Source organism: Medicago sativa, chromosome 8, assembly GCF_051527215.1.
Source record: "Medicago sativa cultivar Bolivia chromosome 8, Bolivia_mono, whole genome shotgun sequence".
In the NCBI taxonomy this organism is placed as follows: domain Eukaryota; kingdom Viridiplantae; phylum Streptophyta; class Magnoliopsida; order Fabales; family Fabaceae; genus Medicago; species Medicago sativa.
In genome coordinates, this window is record NC_140756.1 from 79,081,853 (window position 1) to 79,105,369 (window position 23,517).

Below are 23,517 nucleotides of genomic sequence, written 5' to 3' on the forward strand. Positions count from 1 at the left end.
TGAAATCCAAAGCTGAAACAAGAAAACATATCACTCATTTTATTGCATTTATTGAAACACAATTTCATACAAAATTAAAATGTCTTCGAAGTGATAATGGTGTTGAGTTTCTCATGCATGACTTTTATTCCAGCAAGGGTATTGTGCATCAAAGAACTTGTGTTGAGACTCCTCAACAAAATAGCACTGTTGAGAGAAAACATCAACATATTTTAAATGTGGCTAGAGCCTTGTTTTTTCAAGCACACTTACCAAAAACTTTTTGGAATTTTGCTGTTCAACATTCTGTGCATCTCATTAACAGAACCACTACTCCTCTTTTAAATAATAAAACTCCATATGAATTACTTTATAAACAACCACCCACATTTTTGCATCTTAAGGTTTTTGGTTGTCTGTGCTATGCATCCACTTTGCATGCTCACCGCACTAAATTTCATCATAGAGCTAGAAAAACAGCTTTTCTTGGTTATAAAGAGGGTGTAAAGGGCTATATTCTGTATGATTTGCAATCTCATCAAATTATCATTTCTAGGAATGTTATTTTCTTTGAGGATAACTTTCCTTTTCATATTTCTTCTTCTAACAATCCTTTTGATCCTAATACTACTTCTGCAAATGATATCCCACATGTCTTTCTTGACACTAATGTCACACCTTCAGATTCTTTAGAACCCACACCTTTAGAACCTGTTATTGTTCCCCCTTCTCCCATTGAACCCGAAATTCCCCATTTAGACAATCATGTCCCAAACATAGCTGAATCTAATCCTGGTCTTCCACTTAGGAATTCAACGAGAATCACGAATAGGCCCAGTTACTTGAATGACTATCATTGTTCATTGGCTAGTTGCTTCAATCTCTCCTCAGGTGATGTTCCTTCTACTCCCTATCCTTTATCTTCTGTCTTATCTTATCAAAATTGTTCTCCTGCATATAAAAACTTTTGTTTGGCAGTTACTATACACACTGAACCCAAAACTTTTTTACAAGCTTCTAAACATGACTGTTGGCAGAAAGCTATGAAGGCTGAACTTGATGCTTTGGCCTTGAATAATACATGGTCCATTGTAGATCTTCCTAATGGTAAAACTCCCATTGGTTGTAAGTGGGTCTATAAAATTAAATATCATGCTGATGGTTCTATTGAAAGGCACAAGGCCAGACTTGTTGCCAAGGGCTACACCCAGCTTGAAGGTGTAGACTATTTTGAAACTTTCAGCCCTGTTGCTAAATTGACTACGGTTAGAGTTCTCTTAGCAATTGATGCTGCTAAAGGTTGGTTTTTGGAACAACTAGATGTGAACAACGCTTTTTTACATGGGGATTTAAGTGAAGAAGTCTACATGACACTTCCTCCTGGATTATCTTATTCTACCTCAAATTTATCCAACAAAGTTTGTCGATTACATAAGTCATTATATGGCCTTAAGCAAGCTAGTAGGAAATGGAATCAGAAACTTACTCACACCTTATTGTCCCCTGGATATAAACAGTCTTCTGCTGATCACTCTCTCTTTATCAAATCCAAAGCTACTTCCTTCACTACTCTTTTAGTATATGTTGATGATATTGTGCTGGCAGGAAATGACATGTCTGAAATTGCTTTTGTTAAATCTGTCTTGGATCAGAAGTTCCGTATCAAAGACCTTGGTGCTCTTAGATTTTTTCTTGGTCTAGAAATTGCTAGATCTAGTTGTGGCATAGTCTTAAATCAAAGGAAATATACATTAGACGTGCTTGATGACAGTGGTCTCCTTGCGGCTAAACCAGCCTCCACTCCTTGTGATCCTATTTTTAAGTTCAGCAACACTGGAAGTGAAGTATTTCCTGATGTAACTGCTTACCGGAGACTTATAGGTAGATTGATATACTTATCTACTACCAGACCTGACATAGCTTATTCTGTGCAACAACTTAGCCAGTACTTGTCCAAGCCTCTACATTCTCATTTTCAAGCTGCCACTCGAATTCTCAGATATCTCAAGTCTGCTCCTTCCCAAGGACTTTTCTTCCCTGCTGCGAATTCCTTTCAGCTAACTGGATTTGCAGATTCTGATTGGGCATGTTGTATTGACACCAGAAAGTCAATCACCGGATATTGTGTTTTCCTTGGTCCTGCCATCATTTCCTGGAAATCCAAGAAGCAAGAAACTGTTTCATCTTCATCTTCTGAAGCTGAATACAGGGCCTTAGCCAAGCTCACAAGGGAAATTCAATGGATCCACTACCTTTTGGCAGATTTACTTGCTCCTATTACTGCTCCTTCAGTTCTTTACTGTGATAATAAATCTGCTATTTACCTTGCACATAACCCCACTTTCCATGAGAGGACCAAGCACATTGAAATTGATTGCCATGTTATACGAGAAAAGATTCAACAAGGAATCATCCGGTTACTACCTGTTCCCTCAGCTTCTCAACTAGCTGATGTCTTCACCAAACCATTACATGCTACTTCTTTCAAGTCTTTTATTTCCAAGTTAGGACTTTGCAATCTACACAGTCCAACTTGAGGGAGGGTATTACCTATATTTGACTAACCATAGTTAGTATAGAGGTTTGACCTTGTTTGTACTTATTACACCTAGTTAATATAGAGGTCTGACTTTGCCTGTACTTATTACACCTAGTTAATATAGAGGTAATTAGTATATAATTGTACATATCTGACTTCTTTTGATATACAGAGCTATCAATGAGAATACAATTTTCCTTCACTTTCTCTCTTTTCCATCATGTGTGTATGTGATGCTAAGAATATGTATAAATGTGTGGTACTTCCACTACATAAAATTCGGGTCCAAACATGTATTAGAGAAATGATCAAGATCCTTTTGGCATGGAAGACATGACTTGATTCAAGATGGATGATGACTTGGTGTGGATGCATAACGTAAACAATATAATTCAGTCTCTCTGTTTTGGATGATTTGGGTTGCGTCGAAATAGGTCTTGAGGATCCATTATATATTGACTCTTTATTTTTTTCATCATATATATAAACACTTCATAAAAACCTCCAAAAGACGTTAAAATATTTTGGATTTTAGAATTCGAATAGGACGTGCCAGAAACTCATATGATAAAAAAAAAAAAATTACATTATATACTAGTGCCTTGGTTTGACCTTTAGTCCAATCCTCATAACAAAATTAATTAGGAATCTCTTTTCATTGATCGGACTAAGTGCTTAACAAATATCATATATTTTGTCCAAAAAAAAAAAAATCACATATCTTGAAAATATGTTATCTTACACATAAAACTATAGTATTAAAATTTTCATTTCTTTTTAGAAATGAAGAGGATTATAGTATTAAAATTTTCATTTCTTTTTAGAAATGAAGAGGATCTTACTCTATAAGGAATGGGGCATTAGTCATGTTCACTTTGCGACCATAACGATTTTCACTTGCTAACGCTTGTTGGTGGTGATATCACGGTTAGTCAACCACTATCTTTTGTTTGTACTACTACACAAATACATGACATTTAATATAAACTTTTTTTGACCGGAATTTTTAATATAAACTTGACTAAACTAATCTGAACCATAAATAAAAGGAACCGACACTTTATATTCGGATAAATACGGCGAGTGGTTCATAATGTTTTTTTTTTTTTTTTTTAAGCAAGAGTGGTTCATAATGCTTGTAGCTATGCCTGTAGCTATCGCAAAAATGTCATTTATACATTTTTTTCGCATATTTAAAACCTTTTTATATGAATTTGACTTATTCGTGTAATTGAAAATAATGAATTGATTTTCTTATGAAAAAAAGGCAATAAATTGATTTAAGTGATAAGAGATTTGACCTCATAAACAAATGATTATGATTTAGATCCATTGATGATAACTCTTACGTACTAAGAAAATTTAAATCAGAAAAAGGAATTTTCATTGTATTCAATAGATTCCTTAATGGAGATTAACACCGTTACACGGTGGTAGAAACTCAGTATCTATAATATGACAACAACAAAAAGATATTGTTGGTGTAAATTTTTTACACCTTAGAATAGATCAGTATTAACATTTGACTTTTATCACAATCATTTCTAAAATTAGAAACATGAATGATTGTGTCATATTGATAATGTAGAGCATTTTATTGTGACAATACATACAAATTAAACTTTTTTTTCACTTTACATTTTCCATAAGGTTTCTCAATTTTCTCTATTCTCTTTTTTTCTTTTGTTTACAAAAAGACAGCAAAGCCCTATTCTCTTATCAATTTATCAAATACTTTTATAGCTTGTTACTTTTTCGCAATGTTCCTTATAAGTTGGAAACCGTTTCATACGGGAGCCTTTTTCTATTCTTGCTTTACATGCAGATAAAGTAACAAACCAGGGAATCCAAATTAACCTTCCAAAGCCTATAATTTTGTATTCAATCACCTAATTGCTAATTGCATTTAAATTTCAGATGAAATGTCAATAAATATGTTGACATCTCAACAAGGAAGAGAGTATAGCCAAACTAAAATACAGTAGTACTAATTAATGATGTTGTTTAATTATATTATTCCTCTAATCCGTGTAAAACAGAAACAAAAAATCAAATCAATTCAAGTAAGATAATGTGTCACCAATATATGGATCAAGACACACAGGTCAAACTAGCTAGTTCAGCTCACCGACTTAAATCTGTTTGCATTAACTCATAGAAGAGATCAACCCTGCCCACACTTATTCATATCATCATAATTTGAAATATGTTTAAAGTTTAAACATATACTCCCTAGTCTCTACTAAATTTAAATGAGATGATTTTTTTTGACAGAATTAAATGAGATGATTTGAATTTCTTTTAACTTGATTAAGTTCCGTAATTCAAATCTAATTTTGGAAAATGTATAAAAAAAAAAAAAGGTAGATAAATAGAGTTTTGCCACACATTAAATAGTTTTATCTAACTTGAGGAATTAGTTTTTACCTTCAAAATGAAAACCCAAAAATTTACTCCACTTTTAAAAAATAATTAAAAATAACAACAATATATATATTGAGGCCTAAGACGGGTTTTAAGATGAAGTCATTTAAAGCACATAATAGTACTTCAATAAATTCATTTTAATTTTTGTTAAATTTTTCATACATTTTAAGATACAAAATCATATATTTTAGCATTAAGAGGTCTCCTTTGTGCGACCTTGTGTGTAGTAAAATTATTCGTTGAAGATATCTTTCTTTGTGTGAAAGTTCATAAAAAATAACTTCTCACGAAGGATAATCTTGTGCGTTGTTGAACAAATGATGCGGATGTTTATTGTATTAAGTGATTGTGGCTGCCTTGAATCATCTCGACATTTATTTGTTCAATGCTCATTGTTTCAAAATATTTGGAAATTCTTAAAGAAAAATATTTGGAATTTGGTATTGGCATGGCTAAGTTTTTGATGAGTAATGACAAATAATATAGTGAAACCTATTTAGTCCTTTGGTCACAAATCGTAAGTTGCACTTTTAATTGTTGCATGCCATTTGGATAGCTTGTGTTGTGTGGAGTCTATGTGAAAATCTCTAAATACCAATATCTTTCACTAAAAAGAGCTTGTCACGAGTAATGCTTTAGAATATATCAAATTAATGTCGTGGTGGTAGTTCAAATCAAATGTTTAAGGATTCAAGTTTAAATCAATGGTGGACACATCCTATGTGTTAATCTTCCTTGGTCTGGGTGGTACATGTACAGTTCTTTTTGGTAGGTGGTGTTGTATGTATTGGTTTTGTGTTAGCTTGTATTTGAGTTGGCTTTTATATTGTTTGTCTGTTTTGAGTTTTGTATTTGTAGCACTTCTTAAGGTACCTATTGTGTCTTACATAGTTTTCGTTAATATATATTAGGTTTATTAATTTTTTTAAATATCGGATATATTATTTTAATCGATAGAAGTGTAAAAATGAACACGTATCTGTTGGATTTAGGGTCACATTTCGGTGACTTTGAGTTCAGTGACTTTGGTTATTTTATCTCTATCTCTCTCTTAACTAATAATTTTCTCTCATCAAAATAATTTAAAAAGTAAAAAGAGATTATAGCCGGTAAAAGAATTGTTTAAGTTTAAGCTTTAAGATACATAAGTGTCTCTTTTTTTATTTCAAAAAAAAAAAGTGTCTCTTTTTTATTTTATTTTATTTTATTTGAAGACATGTGTGTCCCTTAGAAGCTACGTAATCCTCAATTGAACCAAAAGGACCAAAACTATAGTAGAGGCCCTACCTTGACCTGCATGCATCACAAGTTAAGTTACTACTACTTTATAATTATTAATTTATTATTACATTTTTCATTCTATATTACGACAACCTGAATTTAATTAAAATTCTACATTCCTTCTTCGTCAAGGCGTAGTGTTCCTTTTTATTTTACACTCATGTCATAAAACAAAATGACGCTTTAATTTGAAGAATAATGGGACCAATATGAAAGCTCCATTAGCTCATTTTGTCATAATTTACAATATAGTATTTATAGAATATTGGAAAAAGTGTTGTAGCCATCATCAATTATAAGCTACAAAATAATGTATAATCTAAGCAATAAAAAAAGAGAAAGAGACCCCTCATCATGAAGACAAAACTTGAGGACCTGTCATATACCAAATTACTTATTGGCTTATTGCCAAATTGTGAAACCATCTATGCTTTTCAATTTTTTTCCTTCTAACCAAACCAGCTAATATGCTTGTGGTTCGTAAAACACAAAGAGATTATCATTATACACACAATGTGTCCAAAAACTAAGGTAAATACAAAGTCCAAACAACTTCACCTTATACAAAGTCGTTAGTTTCTTCTTGTTGGCCTATCTATTCATCCAAAACACCAACTCTTAATCTCTCCAACCAACCTTTTTCCAAAACAAAGAACAAACCCATTTAAGAAAAACTAAGACATAAAAAGAAACACCAATACCTCATCACATTCAAATCCTTTGTATACATGAATATTGCATAGTTTACTATTCTACCTTGGTTAGAACTTAGAACTAAGAAGCAAAAATAATTCAAACTCCAACATGGAAGTTTCATGCAAGATTCTAAGAAGATCAATTCATAGTTTTCTCCAAAACTATCATTATTTCACTTCATCAATAGCTTTTCTTGTTTTTCCTTTCTCTGCTTCGATACTCATCTCACAAGCTTTTGTTCCTTCTCCTTCATCCCTTTTGCCTCAAATTTATAACCGTTTAAGGACTCTTTTTGATGCTGCAGGATTTCCTTCCTATTCTCTATTGTTCAACATTCTTAACCTCAAGGTTTCTCAAACAATCACTTGTTCAATCTTTTCACTCCCTTTCACACTAACTGTCCTTCTGATTGCAAAAGCATCCATAATTCAAGCACTTAAACTCAATCACAATAAACCATCTTTGCCACCTTCATTCTCTTCGATAATAGCACTTTACAAGCCACTCTTCCACACCTATATCTGCAACTGTTTCTTGATTATCTCAGCAAATGCAACTTCTTTTTGTATTATGTTTTTGGCTTTCAGCTTTGTTGAAACACTTGGCTACTCTTCGCCTAGTTTCCTCCTCTTCATGTCAGCGACCGGGGCAGTTCTTTTTTCTGTGATTCTTGCCAATGCACTTGTGATATGCAATATGTCACTTGTTCTATCTGGTATGGAAGGACATGGTGGATACTCGGCGATTCTTAAAGCTTGTATCTTGATAAGGGGAAAGACATCAATGGCTTTGTTCTTGGCACTTCCTGTTAATATTGCCTTGGCTGCTATTGAAGCCTTGTTTCACTTCAGAATTGTAAGGGAATATCACATTGTTGGAAAGGCAAGGCCTTTTGTGCTTTTAGAGGGGATTTTCATTGCATACTTGTACTCAATCTTCATCATCCTTGACACAATTGTGAGTTGCTTGTTTTACAAAAGCTTCAAGACAGGAGAATCATGCATTGGTCAGGAGGACAAACATTTTCAAGAAGTGGACAATTATGGTTACATTGGCAACAAGAATTTCGAAGAACTACCATAATTAGTAATAGTAACAGGAAGTAGTATTTCATTAATTTGGTCAAGGCTTTTTCTTCTTGAAAAAGGAGCCACTGGTTGTTATAAACAGGTATATAGCAGGTATTTACCAAATTTATTCGTTGTTCGAAGGAAATCGATCAACATTGAAAGCATAAAGAGTTTCGATTGAGCAACCTCAGCTTACTTATGTGCGAAGACAAGGAGCTAGAGGAATTCATATACAGCAGTGTTTTATATAAATGTATTTCTGTTAAACTTTGTATTTTGATTATACAAGTTTTACTTTGTAGATTGGTAATATTTTCCAGTGTGAATAAGACACGTGACAATGTTAATTGCCTTATTGTGTATGAGTTACTATGGTTTACTGGTGTGTTTCTAACTAAATAAAAATCCAAAGATTTTACGGTCCCTATGATGAATATATTTTTTTTTTGAACAAATCAAAATGAGATATATTAAACCCACATGCTATCCCTCCATCACAAGGTATGCTGGAGGAAATAGCAAATAATTACAACAAAGTTTGAGGTAAAAGAATAACATCAGCCAACACCCAAGCCAACACCCTATGATGAATATATTATGCATTAAGCATTAAGCATTATAGTAGAAGCCAATTAATTCACCTTGAAAATGCTACAGACCAGTTATATGTCCATGCGTCAAATATCAAGAGGATCATTGAGATCAAATGCCAAAAAAATGGAATTTACATTTAATTGCAGAAAAAACTGAATTGTAATTATTCAGTTGAACTGCATTTGTGTTTGGCACTACACTTTAAGCTTATAAAATAGCATTAGGTCCAAAATACTAAAATAACAACTGGTTAATCCGCGGGGAAGTTAAAGACCTTGAGTCGGTAATGGCAGAAAGGGAAATGTCATTCACTACTCTTGGAATATTATTCAGTCATTAGGATACGTGAGTTCAACTGACAAGATATAAGGAAAACGTGCAAATTAAGAATTTCTTTTCGTGTACAACAGAATGTTACAGTAACATTTTACACTTGATCATTGTATTTCACAAGAAAAATGAAACGTGCATTGCATTTCTAATTTCTAATTTCTAATCAGACCTCTTCACTTATATATTACAGTTACAAATACATTGACCTGATTTCTATTCTCTCTTAACCTGATACCTATACAACATTTTCTGGATGATACCTACCAAAATCTCCATAAAAAGGATAACTAATTTCTAGGTTAATGAGAAAGAATTGGATCCTAAAGGATAGGGTTAGTGCTTTGTACAAGGGTTTCAAGGTACTACAGTGCAGGGCTTTGCAAATCCAGAAAGCTTCTGCTCTGGTGCCAACAAAATAAGCCAAACGAATGATGCAGGTCAATGCTAGTTCTACAACAGTAGAAAGCATGCTCTGCTACACAAATCTCTTCTCGAACCATCACGAGATGAATTGGATCCATCATTTTCGTAGCAATCATTGGAGGATAAGCATCCACTGCGGCGTGTCTTAATTTCCTCCGTGCGAAAGATCCAACAATCCAAAGACCAGTTTGGAATAACCTCAATCAAAACTAGTCTTCTGACAAAAAGGATCAACCTCCGCGGGAAAGATCCAACAGCTTTCCATCAAAGACCCATTTGGAATAACCTCTGCGGGAAAGATCCAACAGCATTCCATCAAAAAATGAACTCATAAGCTTGTTGAATGTTCAAGATCCCCATGTGGATGAATTTGCTAGTCCACCTTCGAAAGATAAGCTCAGAAGGCTCATTTTCATGTCATCATTGTCGAAAGAGGAGCTTCATAAGTCATAACTGGCCTCAGAAGCCTTACCCTTGCATGGGTAGATTCCTGTTCTTCGGTAAGAGCAGGTTGTCGGAGCAAAGGAGCAGAAAACCCAGTCATCAACTATCTTTTGCACTCTTCTTTGTTAAGTTAACGCCCTTAGCCTTCTCCGTTTCAGCCTCTTTCTCGGCTTTCTTCTTTTCTAACTCTGCTTGTTTGCAATTCTCTTCATGTGCTTTCCGGAATAACCTTATAAAATTTAATAGAGTTGCAGTAACTGCAATGAATAAACCAGCAACAAAAACAAGTTAGCTTTAGCACTAGAAATAGACAAGAGAACATGTCACTACACTTTCCAAACAAAACCTAATCACAGATGGATGATGAAACTTCTATCAGTTCACACCTCCAGTGTTGTCAATTGCAGATCGCAGAAAATGGTGGTTAGTTCAAATTCTGCTACACAACAGTGCTGCATTGCCCCTACAGCATCTATTTGACAACATTTTGTGCTAATTACTAAACAGTGTATCGCGGAACAATAGCAACTAGTTCCAATTCCGCTACGCCATAGCTCTACTATAGCCACTATTTAACAGCACTGATCCTCCCATTTAAAGATTCCCCTATATTCATTTTAATATTCCTTGACTGTTCTCTCTCATCTCTACCTTTCCATTCTTTTGCACCAGTGCTGACACAGAGAACCAAGGAGGGGAGGCATTTCTGTCAATTCAACAACTAATTACCATGCCTATCACCCAATAGAAAGCCTCGGTGCAGTTTCTGTATGAAACATTAAAAATAAAGAAGTACAAGTGTGCTTCCTCAATAATGCACACTTGTCCCAACCATAAATGCAACAGGTCACTAAAATGTTCATTCCATTCCAACATCAGTTAAATGCTTTTAATGAACTACAATCTGAAAAATAAACAAAACTAACAGCCACATGTCATACCACAACATGAATATGTATTAATGATCAACTTACCTTGTTCACATGGGCATTGAGCAGGATTCTCGCCAAAATACTGTGCAAGTGCATCCGCGTTTTTACCCTGGCCATATACAGTCAGTCAAACTCAAACTACTCAATCATTTTGTTTCTCTGTATTGGTGTTTAATGTACCAAACGGATGGTTAAGAATATTACCACCATAGAATATAAGTTTAGTAGATCTGCCACGTCTGACTCAGATATGGTGATGAATTCTTTCAATGTCTGAACAGAACATTAAAAAAATGTAAACCAGATAATAAAGCATATAAAGTAGAATCAGATTAGCCCATGAAATATGATGGAAAACTTTATTACTGATAAAAGAAAATCAAAGATCTCAATCTCCATTTTTTTGACACAGATAATGTTATGTGGACAAAAGAAACATATAAAGATTATATTTAGCTTGTCATCACTATTGATCAACAACAAGGGCATGATAAACACACGATTCCATAGGCATATTGGCATTAAAATTTTGGAGAAGAGTTAAGATATTCTTCGTTTCTGAAAAGAAATAAGGAGCTCTGTTATGTTTTTGGGTGTACAAACACAACAACAACAACAATCAAGTCTTATCCCACTAAGTTGGGTGGGCTACATAGATCAAATTACGCCTAATGTTCTATCATAAACCATATTTGGATCCAACTCATTAAACTCTAAATCTTTCCTAATAGTTTCTCTTATAGTTTTTCTAGGTCTTCCTCCACCTCTTCTGATCTGCTCTCCTCCATCTGATCTACTCTTTGTACTACATCATCTACAGACTACAGGTCTTCTCTCTACGTGCCCAAACCACCTAAAAGTCTACTTTCTACCATCTTTTCTACTATAGGCACTACCCCCAACTCTCTCACTAATGGTGTCATTCCTAATCCTATCCCGTCTAGTCTTACCACTCATCCAACACAGCATCCTCATCTCCGCTACGCTTACTTGATTCTCGTGTTGGTTCTTAACTGCCCAACACTCCGTACCATACAACATCGCCGGTCTAGAAATAGGTGTACAAACACACATTTCTAGAATTGGTAACATTATCTAGGCCTTTATAACCCAAAAACAAAGTAATTGAGTCTTGTAACCTCCAAAACTGCCAATACAAAAACCGTATTGGATAATTTTAGATTAAATGTAAATTTTGCAACTCAGGATATTGAGATGAAAAATCTAATTGAAAACAATTGAATACAATGAAGAAAACAAGATACGATGAAAAAAAAAAAAAAACAGCCAGAGCCAGCAAATCCACAGATCAAGCATGAACTACCCAGGTACAACCGTAATTATTAATTTAATATTTTTAAAAAATAAATATTAATTGATTATGATAGTTGTCATAACTAAACAATTAACTACATCCATCGTGCAGGAAAACCAGTACTCTGAAATTATTTTAGAAATTGAACTTTCTTTGTCACTGTTCTTATGTTACTGATGTAATCAAGAATCAAGAGTGTGAAATAAAAATAAAATAAAAATGAAAAAAAAAAAAGATAAACACCTTACAGAAAACTTCGGACACAGGTCCATCATTTTCCGAACCAGCAAGCTCTTGTTTAACCTTTTCTAATCCCTTGGTGATTGCCTGCATCTCTTCTGCTAATGATTTCAATTGTATCTGAAAGAATTCATGTTTCCAATCAATACACATTGTAATATCATTACCTAATACCTAAAAGGTATAGTCCTATCTATCCCAACAGTATTTCCTTTTGGCTAAATGCAAATAGCCATTTCAACTTTGACCAATAAGTAAATCAGGGGTGCTTTCAACATCCAGAAAATAACCCCTTGGATCCATTAAGAATTATTAAAGGAAAAAGAAATATGGTTCAAATGAAAAGGATTTTGCCAGAACTTAATCTAGCATGCATACTCCTAGGTGAAATTTCTCTAGACTTTGTGATTATTGACAATTGCATTTTCAAATTAAGGTTTCTGAATTTGCATACTTTATGGTTGACATGAATATTTTGCACTTATATTTTAAGTAGATTACAAATTTGAAACCAAAGGGGATATTTGCCAGTATGCCAAAAAATGAAGGAAATTATTTGCATTTTGGTCTTTTTTCTATTTTGGTCAATGCAGCTTACCCATAAAACTTTATATGACTCTTTTGGTCTTTTTCTATTCAAGTCGGCTTGCATTTTTCCCATAAAACACAAAATTAACTAAATACCCTGTATGCAAGAATTTTGCAAAGCCCCATGAATTTTTATGCAGGTAAAAAACAGCCATATGAGGGATGAACTTTTTTCTCAAAGGTTGAGCTTTGATGATGATTGAAAGAGGTAAATTGATCTTTTTTTAGTCATTTCCCTGCTCATCGGCTTCTAAAACTCAGTTATTTCTTAGTCATTAAAACAGGAAGGAATGTGCTAAGTGTTCGATTTTACAAGCAAGAGAAAAAGTGAAACCAGATTTCTGGGCTATATAGAACCAAAATAAATCATCACCTTAGAGGCACCTTCTAGACTACCAAGGTCTTTGTGAAAATCAAGGAGTCCAGGCGACCTTTCAGCTAGCACCTAGAAAAAGGAAAAAGGGTTAGCAACCAAATGATATACTGGTTTATTGCAATTGATACTCAGTAACTCATACCTTGCAAAGATAATGCATTAGTGTCATCTTACTGTTAGAAGCACGAGTGTCGGTGAGCTTTAAAAGACTATCCAACTTAAATCCAACTGCAGATCCTGCAAAAATGAAAACATTTGATATTAAAATAAACATGGCATAATACATTCGATAAGATCTAATAGAATGGAGCCATTAAAATTCATTGGGTTTAACAAATTCAAAAATATATAAGTGGGGTTCGATAAATTTAAATGGTGAGATGATGAACATGACAAACATGAGAGGATCCAAATACTAATAGAATCATATAAAGTTTTTCTAACAACAAATAGGAACAGCCAGTGATTATCTAAGTGTTAAAAATAAAGCTAGCACCATCAAGCCCACGTCTACCATGTCCAGAAACGAATAATGATAAGAAATTGCCACAACTTCCTTCAAAAAAGAAATTGCCACAGCTGAAAAAGACTTACCTCTTGCCGTTCCCTGATTCAATGTATTACCCAAAAAAAGAATTTTCTTCATGATATCTTTCAGTTTGTCAGATTTCCGGACCTTAAACCAAGAAAAAAATGCATAAGGTCAAAGAAATACAAACAGCATAATGGTTGTAGTTGCACAAGCAAAGTACCTCTTCACAGGCAGAGTTCACAGTGTTTAAACTCCTCCTAAATTCTGTAACCTGCATAAAGAGGAAAGTATGATAACATTAAGGAAAATACTGAATCCACAAAACAAAGAAAAATATTACAAACACCGCCAAACCTGAGCCTGAAACTGAATTTTGAAAGCAAATACTCTTAATTTTGACTCCACCCTCGGCACCTTCATCAGCTCCAAAAAAAACTGAAACAACCAAATAAATTTAATACATATTATAATTATAAAACAAATATATATAATAGGAATTAAAATCAACAAAGACCAAAAGAATTGGTTTATAATCAAACATCTAAAGGGAAAAATGGGGATTTGTAAATGCTAAATCACTTTTCCTTTCACAAGCGCAACCAAGCAGTGTCAATCAAACTGACAAGTAGCTTATAAAAAAAAAGTATATGGGTAAATTTTAAATTCATATGCATTATAGTTTTTTTAGATGGCTACGTTATTCAGTCATCATTCCTCCCACCTCCTTCCATATTGTTTCGAAATCAATGTTAAAAAAACTGAACAAACAAACCAAATGTGTTACTTAACACTTTCTATTAATAACAATCAGTTAACGATATGCCACAAAAGACACGCCATATAATGTTACTAAACAATTTCTATTCATTAACAATCTCATATAATGCAATGACTAAAATAAATCATTGCACACCTGTTCACACTTTCCCAAACTCTCCTTGTCGCCAGTGTATGCCTAAACAATTATAAACAGGAGGAATCAAAATTAGCAAAGCAAACAAATCAGAGTAGGAGGAGGACGCATTTTAGTGTAAAAGCAGATGCATCAAACTAGAACTATTAATTGTCAATACGAGATAAAATAAGTATGGACGAAGTTGTTAAACGCCACCTTTAAAAGTTCCATTTCCTCTTTGGTAGGACAAAACTTAATGAGATTTTCCACCTGATCAACATCTAATACCGAGTCATCCAAAGCAAGTACTGCAGCCTGAGTATTCATTTCAACATGTTAGAAACAATACATATATATTCGCCACTGAAAATTACAGGTGGAGATTTCATAAGTAAGAAATTTGTAGCAGATATGACGTGAAAAAAGATACTGGAAATATTATTATCTTCTATCAGCGACTTATATTATTAACATATAACTTTCCGACAGGGCCGTCTCAACCATTGGGCCAGTAAAGCCCTTGCTTTTGGCCCCAAATTTTAATTTTTATCAACTAGTACATATGTATATATAATTACTAGTAATGAGATAGCAACAATTTTTTACATTTGTAGTTTCCATGAAAGTTTGAATTTTGTGATTCAAACTCCTTAATTATGCTTAATATTATGTGTCTTTTGCGATACATTGCAATTTTCTACAATTAATGTTTTTAGTTTCCTTTATCAATGTTGCGATTCACACTCCTTTTTTAAGGTTTGTGCACTGTCTTTCTTTGTCTCACAATTATCTCTTGGGTTGACTTTATTATCTACTGAAAAAGAAATGTTTAATGAAATAGATTATGATAATTTACTAAATGATTTTGCATCTCAAAAAGCCTGAATTTTTTTTTTTTACATAAAATATGAATTTTATTAAAAAGGCCTCATTCTTAGAGTTTGCTTTAGGCCTCAATATTGGTTGAGACAGCCCTGCTATCCAACAACAACAACCAAGCCTTATCCCACTAAGTGGGGTCGGCGGCTACATGGAGTGCAAATGAAAATAGTTATTTTCAGTGCAATGCTTCTTGCAAAAGAATACTTATTTTCAATATAAAATGTTGTGATTTAAATCACTCATCTAGCATAATTACAAAATAGATGAAATCCAAATATCAGCTTACCATCATATCAGGGAGTGGCATCTTAACCTTAGTTAGCATGATTTCCGTATTATTGGCCCTCCTTAGGTCAACCTACCCATCAATAACACAAATACAAAAGTTATTGATAAGTAAAAGTTAATAAGGAAGCCCCAAATAAAGATCAAGTCAATGAGTTTCTAACAAATATTGCCTTTAAGCACCGACAGGTAAAAATCAATATCATTATGCACCTTATCATTCATAAAACTTTAAGCACTACAACTTTTTAATAAATAAAAGAGGCAATGAACTGAAGGGACAATAATAGATCAAAAAACTAAAGATAAGCTGGATATTTTTATTTTTACACACTAAAACTAAAGATAAGTATACAGTTGAAGATAATAGATCATTGAACTTAAAACTAAAGAAAAGTATACAATTGAAGATAACAGATCAATGAACTGAAGTGACATTGAAGAGCACTTCCTTTTAGAAAGCTTTTACGAAGTAAAGCTACAAATCATGGTAAATTACAATTCTAGAAGGAAAGATTAAATGAATAGCATTAAATAACCTCTCACGATACCTTATTTCAAAAATTAAATTTCATTAATGTTTTCCCTCAAAAAAATAATTCATTAATGTTCATATAGAAGAATACCAATTGAATTTTGTCAGGTTTAGATCCAGCAGACTTGCGCCTCCCTCCAGATTTGCTACTTGAATCAGTAGGTTTTGGAACATTTGCAGAGAAAAGCTTCTCTAGCTCTGAAACATCAAACTCTGATGCACTAGAAAAGAACACAAAATCAGTCATTACAAACATGGGAATATAGATAAGAAAACAGTGTACAATTATATAAAATTTAAATGATTAAAAAAAAGCACATGAAAGAGTAGACAATAATTACGTTTGTGGTTCTCCGTGTCTTTGTAATTCTTCCCATAAACTTCCTTGCAATGCCCTTGTAACCTTACTCCAATGCAAAGGCTTTAAGGAGGATCGACGGGGTGCCACCGCACCAGGACGTGCATATCCACGCCCTGGTGCACCAGGGCGTGCAGGACCAACACTTGCCCCTTTGGAACCCAAGGGTGGAGGCGGTGGAGGTGCACCACCAGGAATAGGTGGAGGAGGTGGGCCTCCTCGACCACCAGGAGGAGGGGGAGGAGGTGGGCCTCGACCACCAGGAGGAGGGGGAGGAGGTGGGCCTCGACCACCGGGAGGAGGAGGAGGAGGCGGACCTTGACCACCAGGAGGCGGCGGCGGTGGTGGTGCTCCGTGCATTGGAGGAGGTGGTGGAGGAGCTCTAGACATTGGAGGAGGTGGAGGTGGAGGAGCTCTGGACATTGGTGGGGGTGGAGGGGAGCCATACATTGGAGGAGGGGGAGGTGGAGGGGCTCTAGACATTGGAGGAGGGGGAGGTGGAGGGGCTCTGGACATTGGAGTAGGTGGAGGTGGAGGTGGGGATCCACCTGACTGAGGAAGAGGTGGTGGTGGGGGTGGTGGAGCTCCACTAAAAGGAGAATGTGGGGACTGGGATGTACTAAAAGGGGGTGGAGGAGGTGGGGGTGGTGTTGGTGGAGCACTAGTAAAAGGAGGAGGTGGTGGTGGTGGAGGTGGAGCTTTAGTTAAAGGTGGTTGTGGTGGAGCATTAGTAAAAGGAGGTGGAGGCGGAGGTGGTGGAGCCTTACAAAAAGGAGTTGGAGGAAGAGGTGGTGTAGGTGAACCTGTATATGAATTAGCAAAGGGTGGTGGAGGTGGGGGTGGCGGTGGGGGTAGAGCTTTATGAGATACAACTGGAGGTGGCGAGAATGGAGACATGTTTGTTGAAGACGTAGAAAATGAGGGGGGAGGGGGAGGAGGAGGAATTGATGAAATTCCATGCTTTCTAGGAGGTACTGTTGATGGTGGTGGAGGAATGGCTGAAATTTCGTACCTTGGAGGGGGAATTGGTGGTGGTGGTGGTGGTGGTGGAGGAGGAGGAGGCCTTGATGGGGACACTGCAGTAAGCACTTCAGAAAATTTTGATGCAATTTCACTGCTTGCAAAGGAAAGAGCAGGCGGGGAGAGTGGTAAAGAACCACAAGTCTCTCCAACTATTGATGAAGCCACAGACTTCCAGGAGGGTGGAGGTGGTGGTGGAGGTGGATGAGAAGTTGCAGCCTGTAAATTCACTTTAATGTCTTGTCTACTAAATGATGTTAACGATGGCGGTGGAGGTGGTGGCGGAGGTGGTGCAGTGGATCCCTTTCCACCCACAGAAGATGGTGTTGCTAGTGGCGTTAACGGTCCAAAATAATGTGAAGAGTCGCCTATAGCACGTGGTGGTGGTGGTGGCGGAGGAGGAGGAGGGGGAGGAGGAGACTGTGGGGGAGGCTGTAGCAATTGCTCTGACCTCTGTTCTTGTGCCTGAGCAGCTGGCTTAAGTGATGTCTCTTTAACTGATAGTGGTGATGGTGGACATTTTGCACCAATTTCTGATACTGTGTGGCCAAAAGATTTCGATGCGCCCACCTTCCGACTTTTCAGGTCATTTTTCATGTCAGCGGAAACAACTACTCCAGAACCAAAAGGAGCAGATAAAGATCTTGCTTTGCTATCTTCCGTTTTCTCCTTTGAAGTGGTTAAATTTGACAGTCCAGCAGGGGCACTATTAATCCTTGTAGGTGGATAATATACATGCATTGAATTTGTGTACGAACCCTTGTTAGAAGGAATCCACCTTAACACTGCAGTTGGTTTAGCTTGTTTCACTTGAAAAGCAGGGTTTTCTTTAATCTTTTGTTTTCCAACAGTATCTCCTGGCTTTGAGTTTGATGGAAGTTGTTTCTTAGCAGTAGATGGAAGTAGTTTGCCTGATTTTTGTTTGGAACTATCAGGCATAGGCTTCCCTTCCTTGTAATCTAATTCCTCTTCTGTCGCTTCGTCACCTTCATCGCATTTCTCATGTATAGTTGCCAATCCCCGATCAGCATCCTCCGTGATTTCCTTTGTTTCCAGAGGTATCGTCATATTATAAGTGATGGCAGTGGAAGTTGACTTAATTTCTCCATCGTCCATGGCAATGTCCTTCACTGCCTGAGGATCTGAATCCATGCTCTCATTGAACTTGTAGTTAACATCATCAACAGAGATATCTTTCACACCATTAATACCGGAATCCATCTTTCCAACCTGTTTGTTAATCCCATCATCTAGTGTGCAATCCTGAAAAGCAAGAGGATCTGAATCCTCCCTCCAGATCACTTTACGATTTTCATCATCCACTGCATTGTCATGAAAAGTATGAGAATCATCCTCTGACTTACTTTCCTGTGCATCAATCACATTGCTGAAAATCTCTTCCATGTCATAGAATTCCTCAGGTGAAGCACTTTCTACATCAGGACTTTCTGTCTCATTTGCATCTTTATTCACCGTTACTGTGTTTAGATCAGGTATAACAGCATCAGCGTCCAAAAAAAGCACCTGATACAGATATGAGTATGGGTTCAACTCCTACTACTCAAGAAAAAGGTTTTTGCAGAAGAATGACAAGTACTTACCTCTGCTTTGAATTCCTTGGGATATTGATCCTTTGCATCCCATAAAATATCAATTTCGTCCCGGCTCAGTATCAATATATTTGACCGCACAAATGCAGTATGGAACATGATTCTAAACATCATCTCCTCGCCAGTACAATCTTCATTTAAATTCACGCACTCAAGAACCACATCTCCTTGAACACGACAATGGATATCAATCTTCACAAGCACACACTCTGCCTGTGATGAAAATTTATTTTAAGAACAAACTCTCGATATAATGAATTCACAATTAAGTATCAATAAGGTAAATTTATATGGCACCTGCTGATAGTGTCGAGCATGCTTTATGGAGTTTGAGGTTGAAAAAAGAAGCTTTGAACTTCTATTGGCAGGTTTAGAAGGGTCCGGGCCATAAACACGCACAACAGGCCTGCAACCTTTTCCATCATCAAATAATGGAAGGTCTCTAAGAATCAAACAATCCAGATACAAGGGTGTTTCTGATGGTGGCCACTCAGAACCCAGATGTCTCCTTGAAATATACTGAAGATATCTGAACTGAGAAGGCTGTGGGTTCAACGGAGTTAAAAGGTGGAGTAGTTCTCTGGGAGCTTGCTTGTAGACCATTTCAAGAGTCTTTTGCTCGCCAGTGTACTGTTTCCGGAATAACAGAAGACCTGCTAGCATAAACGCCAGCACAGGCCAACCCCCCCTTTCGCAATGCATCAAAAGCACATTTTGTTGCCCCTCCACAGACAACCAGCTTTCACTTGATCGAAGAAAGTGATGGACCATCTCTAAAGGCAGAAGAGGACAGCCCTCATATTGCCGAGGGTACTCCATCACTGTCATATCATATTGAGAAAGTATGTCTGAGACTTGAGTGCGTCTCTCCCCTTCTCTGAAGTTGAACACCATGAAAGAAGCATCTGGAAAGTGATCCTGTAGCTGAGCCACAACTCCCCCCATATAAACTCTGTATTCATCTTCTTCCAAGACGTCCGTGGAGAAGCAACAATCAAAAACTACATAAAAACACATAATAAAAAGTTAAAACATAAGGAAATAGCAAAGCAGTAGCAGAAAACTAGAAAAGTTATTCACGATTTGTTTCCATTTTAATAAGTTAGGAAATTCAAAAACGCTAAACAAAGAGGGATGTAAAACTTAAAAAAATAAATAAATAAATCAAACTACACAACTAAAAATTAACATAGGAAGTCATTTCATTCTACCATCTTCCCTATAATGTAAAAAAAAAAAAAACAACTGTTACAGCTTGCAAGTCAGCTACCAAAATATAGGCCATGTTTGAATAAACAACTTAATTTGCGGCTTAAAGCATAAGCGCTTAACGTGTGACATGCACTTACACTATAAGTTGTTTCTATAACAAAAAATTAAATTGTTTTCGAATAAGCTATAAGCTGTTTCCATAAACTATCTTGGAGAACTTAATAAAAATAAGCTGAAAATAGATTGTGAACGTGTCATAAGTTGATTTCATAAGTTCTCTCAAATAGTCGCACAAGCGTTTGTCTTATGTCAGTAGATAAGCTTAAATAAACTAATCCAGACAAGCACATAATGTCGCAAGAGGACAATAGTCTCAATTTAAAAAATCTTCCAAACTTCATGGAGTAATAAGCAATCCTAATTTATAAATGACCATTGGGATATCCAAGAGTAACTAATTTCCTATAGAGCAAGCAAGAGAGAAAACAAGTTTCTTTCTTGGATAAATATCTTATTTCCAGCTTATAGTATAGGCGCTTATGTATAAGCTTACATACACTGTTTCTATAACAAATGTTAAAAAGAAAAGGTTAATTTTTTTCCTATATGTGTTATAAGTTGCTTTTGAACTTACTAAAATAATCATAAAAAGCTTATAATATCAATATATAAACTCAAATAAGCCAATCAAAACCCTCCCTAAGTTGAGGGAATATCCACATTGTTGTGACACATTAGCATAGCAAATGTTGAAAATGCTATCAGTTAAAATTCACTAATATAGCTTCTAAACATGAAATTGAGTTGGGGTTTTGAATTATAGTTGAAAAAAAGTAACAGATGAAATTGAAATATAGTTACCTGCATTGATAAGCTGAATTATGCAAAGAAGGAAAGAAATAAATTCAAAGAAAAAAAAAGTAAAGGGGGGCAAAAATAGAAAGGAACTGACCATAAACTCTGTCGGAGATCTCCAAAAGCCGATCCGGCGGCTTTCGGTAGAAAAATCTTCTGAACAGCGCCATGTGATGGCGCTGTTTCTACCCTGATCGGATCCAAACCGGTAATTGAGTTTGAAACAATATAAAGATCAAAACTTTGAGCGTTAAACAAATGATTACGTAGATCTTGCAAATACCCAGTTCGATAAAACCCCAATATAATCCAGAAATGGTGAATTCAGAGGTAGAAAGTGGGGTTGATCCAAAGATGAAATAAATTGAGATGGTGAAATAATTGAATTCTGAAAAGTGGATATGAGAGATAAAAATGGAGGGGGAAAATGAGAAAAGGGTAAGAAATTGTAGAAGGAAATTGAATTGAATTGAATTGATTTGATTTGATTTGATTTGAAGTGAAGTTGAAGAAGTACCTTAGCTACGTGTATGTGTATGTTAGAAAAAATGGAAAGAAAAAAAAAAAAGTTGAATAAAACCTTTTTGGTAATTGACGGAAAAGGTAATAAAATAAGAGAGAGGAGAGAGGGGTAATAAATGGATTAGAGTGAAATGAAAGGGAATGGAGAGAATAGAATAGAATAGAAGAAGACTAGAGTGAAAAGGAGAAGTTAGACGAGGTCTTTATCTGTGTCTTTTGTTTTTCTATTCTTTTGTTTTCTGCAACAACAACAACAAAGTGCAGAGAGAGAGTGGAAACAAACAACAGCATGTTTTTGACAAGCTGCGATTAATGGCAGCCACCCTCTCGACGTGGTCTGCGACGTGATTGTCTACGTTTTCCTTAAACATATAAACTTATATTATTATCACTACAAAAATTCAAATTACTTAACTAGTCACGTGGGGTCTATATAAATTTAGTAGACTCGTATGCATTTTAATCAATCAAACATAATATGTTGAAAAAATATGTGTTAAAATATATGTTGTTAGCCTCAATTTATATTACTAATTTCTTTTCTTTGAATTGCAGGGATTGGATTTTTAGTAACCTCACCCATGAGAAGCACGTATCACATGAGGAGAATTGGCGATCGATCTTTCTAGTGACATGTTGGAATCTTTGGAAGTGGAGGAATAAATCTATTTTTGAGGAAGACTTTCATCGGCCTATTGACCCTATTCATATCATTTTTGAACTTGTTCGAGCCATTGGTAGGGGCGACCATCCTCACTTAACACAAAGGTCACGAATTATTGACACTGTCTACATCGGCTGGAGGAGACCACATGGAGATTGGGTCAAACTGAATTGTGATGGAGCTTATAAGGAGTCTTTGGAAATTGCAGGATGTGGGGGACTTATTCGAGACTCCAACGGTCATTGGCTAAAAGGCTATGCTCGGAAGATTAGAACATGTGATGCTCTTTATGCTGAGATGTGAGGCATGTATGAGGGCTTAAAGATAGCCCGAAGGCTGGGTTTTTCGCAACTTATTGTGGAAAGTGACTCCAAACTTCTAGTGGACATGGTAACAGGTAATTGTAAGATTAATGGGGCTACCCCGGTTCTGATTCGTCGTATACGAGATCTTATTGAACTTCCTGGGGAGGTGCAGATAAACCACATCTTGCGTGAAGGAAACAGATGTACGGATTGGTTAGCTGCATATAGTCTAACACAAGATGATTTGGTGCCCATTGTTTTAGAGGCCCCTCTGTAACGCCCTCCTTTTTATTTAATTATTTTAATTAGTTTTAGAATATATTTATATGATTTGTATGATTTACATGATTTATGTGATATTTTGTTATTTGTTATAGATATATTTGTTATTTGGTGTAGAAATATATTTGTTATTTGTTAGAGATATATTTGTTATTGGTGTATTATTATTATTAAGTGGGGGAGAGATATATTTAATTTAGAAATAATTAAGATTATGAGGAATAGAGTAGTTTTGAGGTGTAAGAGAAATAAGAAGGGGGTTAGAATAGAAAGAAGAATAAGTTGTTGGGCCAAAATAAATTTAGGAAGAGCGTTTAGTATTA

The 23,517-nt window shown here is 35.6% G+C and overlaps 2 protein-coding genes across 4 annotated transcripts; one reads left to right on the top strand and one right to left on the bottom strand.

Moving 5' to 3' along the window:
* The first annotated feature begins 6,919 nt into the window (after positions 1-6,919).
* LOC146901931 (uncharacterized) lies at positions 6,920-8,415 on the top strand. Its single transcript, XM_085738332.1, has one exon. The coding sequence runs from the start codon at positions 7,031-7,033 to the stop codon at positions 8,003-8,005; it is 975 nt and encodes a 324-aa protein (XP_085594458.1). The 5' UTR covers positions 6,920-7,030; the 3' UTR covers positions 8,006-8,415.
* Positions 8,416-8,969: 554 nt separating this feature from the next.
* On the bottom strand, positions 8,970-21,928 carry LOC146901932 (formin-like protein 20). Of its 3 annotated transcripts, none has more exons than XR_015023791.1 (17): positions 21,519-21,928; positions 19,652-20,355; positions 19,346-19,567; positions 16,708-19,268; positions 16,458-16,587; positions 15,833-15,904; positions 14,881-14,979; positions 14,683-14,724; positions 14,124-14,204; positions 13,990-14,040; positions 13,832-13,913; positions 13,380-13,474; positions 13,235-13,306; positions 12,282-12,393; positions 10,923-10,991; positions 10,761-10,827; positions 8,970-10,043 (listed from the first exon to the last, which is right to left on the bottom strand). XR_015023791.1 is itself a non-coding variant. In XM_085738335.1 (17 exons), the coding sequence occupies exons 3-17, from the start codon at positions 19,386-19,388 to the stop codon at positions 9,886-9,888; spliced, it is 3,693 nt and encodes a 1,230-aa protein (XP_085594461.1). In that variant the 5' UTR covers positions 19,389-19,567; positions 19,652-20,355; positions 21,519-21,928; the 3' UTR covers positions 8,970-9,885. The 3 variants fall into 3 exon arrangements, 2 of the variants coding, with proteins under 2 accessions (XP_085594461.1, XP_085594459.1); XM_085738335.1 differs by having other exon boundaries at positions 12,277-12,393; positions 16,708-19,222; XM_085738333.1 differs by having other exon boundaries at positions 12,277-12,393.
* Positions 21,929-23,517: the final 1,589 nt, after the last annotated feature.